This window comes from Drosophila biarmipes, chromosome 3L (genome assembly GCF_025231255.1).
Source record: "Drosophila biarmipes strain raj3 chromosome 3L, RU_DBia_V1.1, whole genome shotgun sequence".
In the NCBI taxonomy this organism is placed as follows: domain Eukaryota; kingdom Metazoa; phylum Arthropoda; class Insecta; order Diptera; family Drosophilidae; genus Drosophila; species Drosophila biarmipes.
In genome coordinates this window covers 15,053,444-15,065,844 of record NC_066613.1, presented here as the reverse complement: position 1 = coordinate 15,065,844, position 12,401 = coordinate 15,053,444, and the positions used below count along the sequence as shown (strand labels likewise).

Genomic DNA, 12,401 nt, shown 5'->3' with positions numbered 1-12,401 from the left:
AAGAACGACTTAAATATATTACTATTATTATTTCTATGAAATGCTTTACGATGTCAGCACTTTTTGTGTAATGCATTTCTTTTAAATTTAAAGATGTCTAATTTATTAAATAAATAGCTTATTTTTCTGTCTTATCTAATTTAAAATTATATAAAATGAACGACTAAAATGTATTTCCTTTCTATGAAATGTTTTACGATGTTAGCACCTTTTGTGTAATGCATTTCTTTTAAATTTAAAGATGTCATCTACTTTTCCAGAGGTTCTTAGGGCTTTCCTGTCAGTGTCCTCGAGCAATTGGCATCGGGACGTTCCAGACGACTCCCGGCTGGCAATAGCTGCTGTTGCTATTGCTGTTTGCTCTCGTTCTCGTAAATGTAAAAGTTGCAACTTGTAGCCTCAAAATAACCACAAAGTAAACACCAGAGTGGCGCAGTCACAAGTCCGTGGTCCGTGGTCCGTGGTCCGTACTCCTCCGTCTTCCGTCCCTCGTCCAGAGTCCTGAGTTCCTGGGTTCCTGAGTGGCTGATTGGGAGTACGCCAGTTTGGGGGAGGGGTGCGTCTATTTGAATAGCCGGCGAAGACATTGCGTGCTCCCGCCCACAGCTGCAGCCACGGACAAGGACATTGTACGTGAGAACAGGACACGGCAGTGGCGATGGCCATGGCGATGGCTATGGCGATGGCGATGCGTCGATGTCCTTCGGCCAGCTCCACCGAGCCGAACGGAGCTGGCCAAAATAAATAAGTGTGTAATTTAATATTTAAGGCTTTGCCAGTAATTATTACAGCGCAGATGGCGCAACTTTCCCTTTGTCGTTGTCAGGGAGATGGCAGAGGGTCCTTGGGATGGGATGGAAGGGGGTTGGCTATGAGCACACTCCCGATCGGAGTGCACCGCTGCAGCACTCATAGCTCAGGGATCGCAGGCCCCTTTGCCAAATTGACCCACTCGCCTCACATTTGTCCTTATTAAATGCGCAAAATTGCGAGTTCGCGAGCGTATAAATTATAAACCAATTTAATAACCAGCCAGGCACAAAATGTGCTCGAAATGAACTACCAATTTGCGGAGAACAACGGATGGGAACACAATAATGGCTCCGGGTGAGCGTGAACATGAATTACGGGCACCCAGAAGGGCTCCATGGCTGAATTGGGGGTACTTGGCATTAGGAGTCGAAGTTCCCTGGGGAAACACCTGTGCGAGCCGGGCTCCCCACTCCATTATTCAGCGATACGAACGAATTCCCTCAACTTCTCACTCTGAATATGCGCATAGTTTAAGCTTGTAAATATTCCAGCATTCAGTTTAACATTAGGCCACGCCCTCGCCCTGCCATCGCCATGGAAGTGGCGTGCATTTTCCCCCGCCGCCTCCGCCCCTGGAAAAACTCGAGTTCGCTGCGTGCGCGTGCTAAAGTGAATTTGAAATGATTTATTGCACATCTAACCAGACCACTGATACTACAAATTCTACAATTACAGGGCCCTGCAGCTCCGCTCGCCCCACCTCCCTGACCTTGCTCCTCGCACCCATTTTTCTCAGACGCTTTTCCGGCTTTTTCTCCTGGTCTCGTTAGCATGTTAATTGCAAAGCAAGCGTGTCCTAATTGCATTCTAGCTGCAAAAATGAGTCCAGGTTTTGTCTCGGACTCCAAGCCCTAGGTCTGGTGCTCCAGATATGTTATTATATTTTTCAGAATTTTATACATAAGCTGGTTAAGGGTATATGGCATTGGTTTTATTACTTTCCTAAGCTCAATGTGAGGAAAATGGTATTTTAGTGCTTCGTTTAATTTTTCTAACTTGAAAATATATTTAACAAGAACTAAATTGTAATTTAAGTACGATTATTTTTTAAAATTGAACCACTTATCTTCTGTATAGGTTAATAGCAAACATATAAAGAAGTAAGGAGATACCACTCAAATGTGGTGAGGGAGCACTTCCAACTTATACAGGGGAACTGAGTTTAATTTCGAGTAAAAGCAAAGAGTGGAACCTATTGGGGATACAATGTCGAATCAAACCCAAATGAAATCCGCATTCAGACCAGGTTTGAATCCTTTTCCAGCCCGCAACTCCAACTTAATACGCGTTTCATTCGAACAAGTCTCAGTTGAGCGTCGAACTCTGCAAAAATAAGCTTCGAACTTTGCAGAAGTGAGTGACACTCAAGTAGAATTTAAGAAGCGCCGTTCGAGTGACTTTTTGGAGCGGCTGGTGAGCGTTTCACGATAATTATTAATTATGTTGCATAATTTGATAAATAAACAGGGCCATTAAACCGGAAAGGGCTGACCAAAATGTAAATTAAACGAATTGAGCAAACTGCCGGCTGCAATCGGAAATCACATCGATCAGGCGGCTGGAGCTCGGTGGCGAGGTGGCATATTTATGGGTGGTGGCTGTGGCTAAAAAGGTCGCCGCCACAGCGTAAAAATAAATTGATATCACAGCGAATTTGAATGAGCAATATGGTGTTCCTGCTGTTTTTCCTGCCCTGCCACTCGATCATATATCAGCGCTGCTTTTTTGCGATGAATTATTTTGTCCGCTGCATGTGAGATTTTTGCCAAACAATTGCAAGGCAGCAAGTGCACTTGGAAAAATTCATAGAATATCAAAAAAATCCATTAAATATCCTTTATGGCAACACGAAACCCCTCGAGATTTTTATGCAATTTGAAGATATAAATGTGCCAAGATCTCTTCAAGAACTTCCAACCATATACCATACCTAGCCCAACTCGGTGGTCTGATTTTTTCGCGTGCAACCACAGTCGTGGAATGAATATGATGCATGAAATAACAATAATGAAATGACAACAAAAGGCAGGGATAACAAAAGGATTGCCGGACTCGGGGATGATGGATGCAGAGGGAGATGCGGAGCCACACGACTGGGGCAATTCAAAATCAAATGTGATTTTTGGTCACTTTGAAAATTGTTGATTAGTGCCGCCTGAATGCAGCCCAATGAAACCGGAGGCCGCTGCATTAAAGCAATTTCAAGATCTCCGCCCGCCTGTCACTCAACTGCCGGACTCCAGGGGGGAGTCCTTGGGAAGTGGCCGCTGGGAGTGGGTGTCAGATGGGCTGCGATGGGTGGGGATGGCCCACTGGACATGGACATGGTTCTGAAAGTGCAGCGCAGTCGGGCGTGCACTTGGCACACTAGTCCAGCAATTGATGGGGCTAAAAAATAACATTCAACCATGGCGGAGAGCTGTGTGTAACCATAGCCTCGGCGAGTGTGCCATTCCATTTAAACAATTAAAGCAACATAAATTAAAAATGTGGTCAGGCGCCGGACACCGCCAACAGCGACAAATTGCATGTAGCAGTGGTAACTAGAGCCCCAGCTGCCACGCCCCCGCCGCAGTTGCCATTAATTCGAGCATATTAATTCGATTCCACATGCCAGTTTTCTGTGTGCTTTCGGTTTTCAGATAACACCGCAAAGGGGGCGTGCTCCCGCCCCCGCTCATTGTTAATCAATTACGATCTGCAGTACGCACTCGACCTTTGCCAAATTATTAGCCCTATTGTGGCAGATTGTTGGTGAAAAACGCACTCTCAGGCAGAAAAGCTTTTAAGTGGGTCAACAATTTAATGAGTTTTCCAAATACCAATTATTGGGAGCAAAAATACAATTATGACGGGTGTTTTTCCGACTGAAGCTTCGACGTTTTAAAATAACTTATTTGATTTCCCTTGTTGTTAGGGTTTCACCTTTGGCTGCTGTTTATTGACATCTGTTTATTTTACTAAAAATTGATTGAGGTATAATGCACTAAGTGAAATACATTGATTGTAGGATGGCTTAGAGTTTAGTTTGCCAGCGTTCTACGCAATCGTTGTACACAACGTTTAACACTGCTCTTGTATCACAGGCCTTCAATTGCTAAAAAAAAGTAAATGAACTGAAGGAAAACATAAATTAGCTTAATTAATTTCCTTAGAAAGAAGTGGAGACTTATAATTATAAAATCCCTAATAGCAATTTCCGATTTTAAATTTCCGTTGCGAGAACAATATGCCCGTATGCTTTTTGGCACTTAACTCAAGCTGGTATATTTTTCAAAAGTACATACTCGAGCTTGGTATTTTTTAGTGCCTTACCACCAGCAGCTCGTGTTATTCAACGTTCAAAAAACATCTGTTTATTTCAATTAAAACTAGAAAAACACACCATGCTAAGCTTACGTGCGGCGCTGCCAAGAGGGAGGCAATTCGCTCTGGCCCTGGGCAATGCCTCCCGTCAGACTTCCCTCCCGCAGAACCGCAGATGCATCGCCGGCTTCAGTCTCCCAAAACCCCTGCCACTACAACCAAAAAACATCGAGCAATACAGGTGCCTCTCGTCGAAATCCACGAAAACGGAGTCTGAGGATGCGCTGCAGCGGATTTACTACGGGACACTGGCCCCCCGGATGAAGGTGGTCAAGTTCTTTTCTCTCAGCACCAGTCTAGCCGGCTTGGCCGCCCAGCCCATTCTCCTCGAACAGGGCATGAAAATCGGTGGAACTGGAATGGCCGTGTTCCTCTGCACCATTGGCGGATTCTTCACCTTTGTCACCCCACTGCTGCTGCACTTCATCACCAAGAAATACGTGACCGAACTGCACTACAATCCGCAAACGGAGGAGTACACGGCCACCACGATTTCCCTACTTCTGCAGAAGGTCAAGGTGGGTACATGCGTGGTTCTGGTTTACATCCCCAAATAATATTGCATTTCTTCTCCAGACCAAATTCCGACCCAACGATGTGGTTGTCCCAGAGGTTCCCGGCATGTTCACCTCTTTCCTGGTCAACAAACGACCGCTTTTCGTGGATCCCGCCCTTTTTGACGATCCCGAGCACTATGTTAAGATCATGGGCTACGACAAACCCATCGATTTCAAATTGGATCTGAGCTCACTCCCCGAAAAACAGGCAAAAACGAAGGAACAGCAATAAAAGAGGATGTCACGTTTCACTTTTGGCGCATAAACCTTTGTTAGCGAAGCTCTTGTACATATAAAAAATTAAAAATGAAAGGCTTCTGTGAGCTGGAATTGAACGAAATTGGATGTCATTTGAAACCTATAAAACACACTGAATGTGGCAAAATAACTAACTTTGTCGCTAGTACTGCATTCCGAAAATAAACTGCATATCATCTGGAGTCATGCGATCGCGCTCCCGACACTTGATAAGTCGTTTTAAGATGCTGTATAATATTTTCAAATAATCCCTTCTCTGCTCGACGCCAAGGTGCTCCAAAACGCTGGCATCCGGCACCAAGTAGAACGGGAGAAATCCCCTCCGAAGGAACCACGTCATACAGACAAGCGCCTGGTCGAAGAGCATACAAATAAAAGATCAAGTCTGGTAGTCAAGAGCACTTACTCGAATTAGAACTTGTCCTGGCGATTGATTATAGTTTATCATTCTTTTCTTGGTCGCGTTCAGGAAGAGACTCTTGATGGTGTAACTGAATATCATGGGTATATCGTTGGCGTCCCGTGAGGCTTTCATAAGCCGCAATCCGTTCTTGAGGTGCTGCTTCTTCCTCAGGACCATTCGCTCCCAGTGAGGAGCACAGACGACGAAAGAACGAGGATCGTCCGGAACATTGGGCGTTCGGATTTTACAGGGCACGGCGTACCAGTTGCAATCCTCATTTGGGTGTTGGGGGAAAACACGCAGCCACTGCGATGCCAGAAATTTAAAAGCGGGCACAAAGTCGAAGCATATCTTCCGACTGGGGTCCGATAGGCAGGTAGCCTTAATGGTGTGGGCTACATGCCCGCCACTTATGTTTTTGAGCTCGTAGGTCCGCCCGCCTTGGCAGTGGATGCACTCCACTTCCGGAATAACTTCGTTGACGTTGTCTCGGAACCAGGCCTGAACCTTGCGACGGCTGATGTAGTTCTCTTCTCCCTGGCTGTTCACTAGGTGATAAGGGGTATTATCCCCTCTGACCCGCAGCAACACGTAGTTGGGTTGGCCGGTCAGCCGCACTGGCTCCACTTCACAGGGCAACTGGATAGTCGTCAGCATATCGAACTCATCGGGCAGATTGATCTTGACCTTGTCCAGGTTACTGCCCGTCAAGGACAGTCCACGGAAGGCCGAGGCGAAGAAGGGATCCTTGCGGGAAATCGCCCGTATGAACTCATTTTCGATTTGCTGGGCATCTTCCATGAAAGTTTGTCGGTCCTCGTCGTCAATGGAGATCGCACCGAGCACGTAGTCAATGCCCGCACCGAACTTTAATGGTTCTTCAAGGGGAGTTTCCATTATTACCTTTGATATTTTTTTATAATGGGAATCAACTTTGAGTATGTTGTTTTTACTTCTTGATGAAAGTTTAAATAGTTTTTAAAACACTCAACAAAAAGAAGAACCACGTTTATTTTAGGCGGGCAGTTATCTTCCTTTTTTGAATATTACAGGTAAATTCCCCGAAAATCCTTTGAACTTCTTTGGAAGTTCTGAGCTTGAGTTGCCAGACTGTTTGGGGCTATCATATTTTCGGCTTAGTATTTTTTGTAGAGAGCAGTAATTTTCGGTTTGCATGGAGGCGGTCACACTTTTATTTACTTTACATCAAAACATATGATGGGCACGCCGGAATTAAAAATAATATTGGAACTCGGGTAGGGAAATACCTATTTGAATTTATATTTTAACCTATATGAGCTTATTTATTAGCGCTGGGGCTGAGCTACTTTTTGGTAACATCAAGCGGCGCGAACTTGCCTTGGATGGCAATCAAAAATGTAAGTTTTAGAATCGTTCTGGGAAATGTTTATAATAATAATAATATTATATGTTCTTTGAGGGACCATTGCCAACCTGCTGAAGTGGATGCATGCCAATATTTTAACAGAAAGACCGGAACTCTTTCTTCAAGGAGACACGGTGTAAGCTTCAAATCAATGTAGTTAGGAATTGCTGATCAATCTCTTCCTTGCAGCCGACCTGGAATCTTGGTTCTGATAAATGACACAGACTGGGAACTGCTGGTGAGTTCAAGTCAGGATATCTAGGGAACTGTTCTCTATATAAACACATTTGCAGGGGGAACTGGACTACGAGCTGCAGCCCAACGACAATGTGCTCTTTATATCCACTCTACACGGCGGTTAATGGAGTTCCCCAAAGCTAGTTAGTCCTAAACGAAGTTATTTTTATACGACCTATTAAACTGTAACCGAAAAAAGCAAAACAGTTTTGGCTGAATCAGAATTACGTCCCTTTACCGAATCGGCAAAGGCCCACACGATGGTTCGGGTAGTAAGGTTTTCTTCATATCATCCAGAGACTGTAAGAGAGCGAGGGTTCACCTTTTATACGAGCACCTCGGCAAAAAAGCACTTGGGAATTGTAAGCTGGCCATGAATAGAACCGACTCTCCTTTGGCGGGCTATTTGAATCGAAGGGAAAACGATCGATTGACATTGAAGCAACATTTATTGGTTTAAATTTTCGCTTATACTATCTATCGATTTAATGTAATGTTTAGATATATTTTTATGTTCGTTTACGATTATTCTAGATGTAGGCACTTAGGTTACATATCAACTAACTGTACGTAATGAACTTCGATTCAGATATGCTGGGCATCGGCCACGCCCCTTTCCGGGTGGTGCTCATGGCTCCCATCGATCTCTGTGTGTGTGGGTGGTGCGGATCTTTCGATTGCTTGGACTAAGAACTATTTGTGAAACATGCTTCGACATTGACACGCTGAATTCAATAATTTCAATTGAGTTTCCGAAAGAAACCAAGGCCAAACCGAAAGCAGCGACTATGACAAATTAACGAGAACTAAAAATGTAATAAATAATAAATAACAAAAATAATGAATTAAAATTAGGGATCGAACGCAATGATAGAGTGTGGATCCGATGAAACCGTTCTGCTAAAGCTATAAATGGGGATTCCTATGTGTATATCTAGATTCGATGCTCCAGGAGCTGCTATTTGCCGCTGTCCGGACTCGCGGACTCCGCCGCATGGGCGTAGGATCGGTATCGCCGCAGGATCACCGTGGAGGCGCTCGTCGTCGAAGCTCCGGATGCCGTAGTCGTCGATGTGGACCAACTGCTCCGGCTGCTCTCCGCCGCCGACTGCTCCTGATCCGGGGTTACGCACATGTCGGAGACAATGCCGCTCTCTGAATGGGGGCGATATTTACACACATTGGACATATTATATTTCGGAACAGCACACTAAAGCGGCAACAAGAACATAGAACGTGGAGGAACAAACATGCAGCACTCGACAGGCACGGATTATGGGTTAGGTTTTGGTGTTGGAGTGGTGTTGGGATTATATACAGTAATACTGGGGGGCTCTGCGAGATTATGTACAGGGATCAACTACTAGCTACGGGTGCGTCTAGAAGAAGTAGCACAGTTCAAGCTCTATACCCATGGACAGCTGGCTGACAATGGTGGTCGATCGTTTGTGGTGTCGTTTGCTGTTCCCGAGTCCGTTTCCGCTTCCGCTTCCGCTGACGTTTCCGGCAGTGCTGCCTCCCTCGGCAGCGGTGTCCGTCCCCTTGATGCCTCCTCCACTCTGGGATTTGCCCAACTTCAGGGCCTGTGTTTCGTTGATCAGCTCCAGGGTGGCACTGCAGTTGGTCGAACTGGTGCTGTGTGGTCCGGGCAGCTTGCCAAAGTGCAGGCTGTGCCGGCCACCGCCGTCGTGGTGACCCGACGAGGAGCCCCCGCTGATGGAGGAGCCACTGGTGGTGCTGGTGCCGCTGGACAAGGAGCTCTCCGAGATCAGCGAGTTGGGCCGCCGCATGCTGCCCTTTCCCGGCTCCGAGTGACGCAGCTTGGGAGCTACGGAAGGGATAATAAGGGGGTTTTTGACTAGGAACTAAAAGATTCCTAACCCAACTTACTCTTGTTTAGCTGGGCCAGAGGAATGGAGCGATCGCTGATCTGGTTGTTGCTCGGTCGAATATCCAGGCAGGGCTTACTGCCAATGCCCATGGAGGACATCTCCGCCAGACGAACTTCTGCAAGGGGTAAGGTATTTATTATGAATACAATCTCAATTTCAATCAGATTCTTGACTTAGTCATACAAACCTCGGTTTCGTTTCGCCTGCTTCCAGAGCAGCTTGGAGATCTCCTCGGTCCAGGCATTTTTAATATCCTCCGACATGCACTGCAGCATCCAAGTGTCGTCAGGCTTCCGTTTCCGGAACCAAATCTCGAACTTGGTGGCCGAATCGCCAGTGTGCGCTGTGAGGCCAATATCTGAAGTTTTTATGCTGTTCTTGTAGATGTAGATGTCCAGATTCTGTTGGGTTATATTTAAGGAAGCTTATGAAAAGTTCTTAGTTTTTGGGAGAATTTTAAAAGGTACATTAAGCCTTTCAAAAGCTGCCGTTTGATGCATAAGTATTATATTATATTATATAAAAAATTAATCTTTTGTCAAAATAAAATAAAATAATATCTGAGTCTACTGCTTCTACTATGGTGAAATTCATTTAAGAAGAAAGCATTCCTTCTACTACTTCCAATCCTTTCCCATTCCTACCTTATGATCTGGAAAACGACGAGCCTTGCTAAAGAGCACCAGTTCTTCGAAGAGAAACACCTGTCGCAGGGTCTTCTTGCCACCGCGTCCCTGCCAGACGAGGAACTCGTTCTGGCGCAGGAGCCGTCCCTGCTCCTTGACATTCACGTCGCAGTCGCGCAGGGAGTCCATGGCCAGCAGGTCGTTTCCATGGCGCAGCTGGAACTTGACCATCTCCTCTGCGCGCTGCAGTTCCTCCACATCCGCGGCGATTTCCTGAAGAGCTGCTCCCTCGACTCCCTTGCAGGCCTTGACCAATTGCTGCAGGAGCAGGGCGTACTTGCCCATCCTCTGAACGGGCTTCAGGAGGTATGAGGCCAGGTCCAATTTATCCTGGAGCTGCATTTGCTTGGGCTTGAAGAAAGAGCTGCCATACTCGCTGAGCAAGGTATCGCTCTTGGGCTTGTTCTTATTGTAGAGCGCATACAGGTAGAACTTGGACTCCATTTCCAGGAAGGCAGCTCCCACCTTCAGGGGATTCCGCTCGTAGCGCTCCAGCTCGCCCAGGAAGTGCGAGTTGTGGAACTCGAAGATCTTCTCGATGTTGCCGAAGATCACATTCCTCTGGCCCCTCAGAGGCTGGGGGATGTCCTCGCGCAGCAGCTCGTCTATGTAGTTCTCGATCACGTAGTACAGGGAGCGCACATAGTCGCGTTCGGTACCAATCATCTCGCGCATGATCAATAGAAGCGTTCTGGTGGAAATCGGTATTTTAGAAAGGGTTTTTGTTTTCCTTTGGCTTGCTACTCACTTTTGTATCTTGGGGTCCAGGCAGCTGAGCTCCTCCAGCTTGGGCAGCTCCAGACTGGAGCCATGGCACTGCAGATGGGCATTCGCCTCCATGGGCGAGTGCATGTCCATGTACCTCTTCGAGGGTCGATCGAAGCACTCGTCCTCGAGCAGCTCGTCGTGACTGGAAGGGATTGGTATAAGCTATTGCTCACGATATTTGATTTGCAATTACCAACCTCTTTTCGTTGAGGCTTTGGCAGGAGCAGATTCTGGCCAGCTTGGGATTGCGCTCGCAGTTATCGCACACGCCCACTCCGGAGTCGGCAATCTTGGACTGCTGCTCCTCTCCGTCGCCACCGTCGCAGTCGTGGTCCTGCTCCTCCTCCTCCTCCATCTGGTCCATGTCCTCCAGGTTGCGACTCTCCCGCCAGCAACTGCAGCTGCTGCTGGAGGGACCGCCTTCGAAGGAGCTGCCACTGGCCGAACTGCAGCGATAGCTCACCCTCTTGCCGGCGGTTGGAGCAGGAGTGCTGCTGGCCACCGGCAGCGAGTGGCTCTTCCTCATCGCCGGCCAGCCGTGCTTCTCCAGCAACGAGGTGGCGCCCAGCTGCTCCGCCAGACGCTGCAGCTCCTCCCTGGCAGCGGATTCCCGCTGGTGTTGGGTGAGCAAGTGCAGCAGCCGGCCGGCGGCCTCGAAACGCTCGTGGGCCACCTCCAGTTTCTGGCCAAATTGATCCAGGGCAGACTTCAGGTTGTTGGCGCTGTCACTCAGAACAGAGACTTTCAAGGCAGCGGCATGCAGATCCCGTCCTTTGGCCAAATGTTTCTGGGGGATTTAAATAATATTTAAAGAATTAAAAGAAAGTTTAAGGCATATATGATATTTCACTACCCACCATTGCTATAAAGTAGTACTTCTCAAACTCCTGTTCCTGGGTCCTCAGCTGCGCTTCATTGTCCCATTGCAGCTGGGAAAACTTTTGCAGATTCTCCGCTCCATCGCTGCCCAGCCAAGAGGTGACCTTAAAAAATAGGAGACGAAAACGAAAATCAGTGGGAAACCTTAAACTCGCTGCAAACAAGCCCACGCGCCAGGCCAAGGTTCCCCATTGCCATGTTCCACTTCGTCATCATCGTCATCATCACGGTCTCCTCCCAATTTCCAATTCCCAATTCACAGCGCTGAAAAGTGAAACTCATAGAAATGATCGACGCTCTAATTAGCCTCCACTTTACAAATTAAAATCCAATCGAACACAAATCAAATAAAACGACTCAACTATGGGTGTTTTCGAGGCAGCTGAGCCTCCCAAAGGTATTGGAGACCACAATATAAGCCAACCGCACAGGTAGTCATGGCATCCAAGAAAAGGGGAAAAGGGGAAAAAACAACAGCCACGGGCAATCAACGATCTCACATTGATAATTTTGTGGCTCTAACCAATTTTTAATCACCTGCTGCGTCCAATTGAATTGATACAATCGACGACGCCGCTGATGATGATGATGCTGCTACGGAACCGAGCTAACCAGCTCCCATACCATCCCATCCCAGAAAGCGCCCATCCACCGACTCCAACTCCAAATTCCCAATTCCCAGGTCGAGACGCGTGCACCGGCGCGTTCACTTTCCGTTTTTGGGTTCTGCCTCAGCTCTAGATGTGCACAGAGAGAAAAGTATACCCATAGCTTTAGCTAAAATACCAATCTATAGGATATTATTGGTCTATTTAGAAATACATATAAAAAAGATAAGTATTAGGCTATGAACTTATTATCACAGAAGTAAAAGGATAGGAGCCTTATATCATATAGGAAGTAGAATAGGAACCTATTATCACATAGGAGTAAGGTAGAGGAACCCTATATTACGTAAGAATAAGGGTGAAACATATTGTTACACAAGAATTAGGATAGAAATCTGTTATCATAGAAGAAAAAGGGTAGGAAGAAGAATAGGAACCTATTATTACACAAGAGTAAGTTAGAGGAAACCTATATCACTAAGAATAAGGATGGGAACCTATTATCACATACGATTTTGGAAGAAACCTTTTATCCTAACTACCATGT

At 46.6% G+C, this 12,401-nt stretch overlaps 4 protein-coding genes across 7 annotated transcripts in view; 2 read left to right on the top strand and 2 right to left on the bottom strand.

The window, feature by feature from the left end:
- Nucleotides 1–4,118: 4,118 nt before the first annotated feature.
- LOC108028828 (transmembrane protein 70 homolog, mitochondrial) lies at nucleotides 4,119–5,076 on the top strand. Its single transcript, XM_017100817.3, has 2 exons — nucleotides 4,119–4,697; nucleotides 4,756–5,076. Exons 1-2 carry the CDS (start codon nucleotides 4,200–4,202, stop codon nucleotides 4,966–4,968), a joined length of 711 nt encoding a protein of 236 aa, XP_016956306.1. The 5' UTR covers nucleotides 4,119–4,199; the 3' UTR covers nucleotides 4,969–5,076.
- Nucleotides 5,077–5,136: 60 nt separating this feature from the next.
- Nucleotides 5,137–6,529, bottom strand: LOC108028827 (cyclic GMP-AMP synthase-like receptor). Its single transcript, XM_017100816.3, has 2 exons — nucleotides 5,401–6,529; nucleotides 5,137–5,346 (listed from the first exon to the last, which is right to left on the bottom strand). Exons 1-2 carry the CDS (start codon nucleotides 6,292–6,294, stop codon nucleotides 5,137–5,139), a joined length of 1,104 nt encoding a protein of 367 aa, XP_016956305.1. The 5' UTR covers nucleotides 6,295–6,529.
- Nucleotides 6,530–6,551: 22 nt separating this feature from the next.
- Nucleotides 6,552–7,227, top strand: LOC108028375 (ubiquitin-related modifier 1 homolog). Its single transcript, XM_017100169.1, has 5 exons — nucleotides 6,552–6,653; nucleotides 6,709–6,776; nucleotides 6,839–6,920; nucleotides 6,974–7,022; nucleotides 7,078–7,227. The coding sequence occupies exons 1-5, from the start codon at nucleotides 6,613–6,615 to the stop codon at nucleotides 7,144–7,146; spliced, it is 309 nt and encodes a 102-aa protein (XP_016955658.1). The 5' UTR covers nucleotides 6,552–6,612; the 3' UTR covers nucleotides 7,147–7,227.
- Nucleotides 7,228–7,451: 224 nt separating this feature from the next.
- The window catches only part of LOC108028373 (uncharacterized), a 52,840-nt gene continuing 47,890 nt past the window's right edge, over nucleotides 7,452–12,401 (bottom strand). For all 4 annotated transcript variants that reach the window (XM_044095403.2, XM_017100165.3, XM_017100166.3 and 1 more), the window contains 8 exons: nucleotides 11,225–11,350; nucleotides 10,565–11,154; nucleotides 10,348–10,509; nucleotides 9,558–10,290; nucleotides 9,101–9,314; nucleotides 8,912–9,028; nucleotides 8,433–8,849; nucleotides 7,452–8,176 (listed from right to left, as the gene is read on the bottom strand). In XM_044095403.2, the coding sequence (XP_043951338.2) occupies nucleotides 7,980–8,176; nucleotides 8,433–8,849; nucleotides 8,912–9,028; nucleotides 9,101–9,314; nucleotides 9,558–10,290; nucleotides 10,348–10,509; nucleotides 10,565–11,154; nucleotides 11,225–11,350 (2,556 nt within the window). In that variant the 3' untranslated portion in view covers nucleotides 7,452–7,979. The remainder of the gene's footprint in view (nucleotides 8,177–8,432; nucleotides 8,850–8,911; nucleotides 9,029–9,100; nucleotides 9,315–9,557; nucleotides 10,291–10,347; nucleotides 10,510–10,564; nucleotides 11,155–11,224; nucleotides 11,351–12,401) is intronic.

Coding starts and splice junctions, on each gene's coding strand:
- LOC108028828 (XM_017100817.3), top strand. CDS start 4,200: ATGCTAAGCTTACGTGCGGCGCTGCCAAGAGGGAGGCAATTCGCTCTG. Junction 4,698..4,755: donor TACTTCTGCAGAAGGTCAAG/GTGGGTACATGC, acceptor TTTCTTCTCCAG/ACCAAATTCCGACCCAACGA.
- LOC108028827 (XM_017100816.3), bottom strand. CDS start 6,294: ATGGAAACTCCCCTTGAAGAACCATTAAAGTTCGGTGCGGGCATTGAC. Junction 5,347..5,400: donor CAGGACAAGTTCTAATTCGA/GTAAGTGCTCTT, acceptor CTCTTCGACCAG/GCGCTTGTCTGTATGACGTG.
- LOC108028375 (XM_017100169.1), top strand. CDS start 6,613: ATGATGGGCACGCCGGAATTAAAAATAATATTGGAACTCGG. Junction 6,654..6,708: donor AAAATAATATTGGAACTCGG/GTAGGGAAATAC, acceptor CTTATTTATTAG/CGCTGGGGCTGAGCTACTTT. Junction 6,921..6,973: donor TTTCTTCAAGGAGACACGGT/GTAAGCTTCAAA, acceptor TCTTCCTTGCAG/CCGACCTGGAATCTTGGTTC.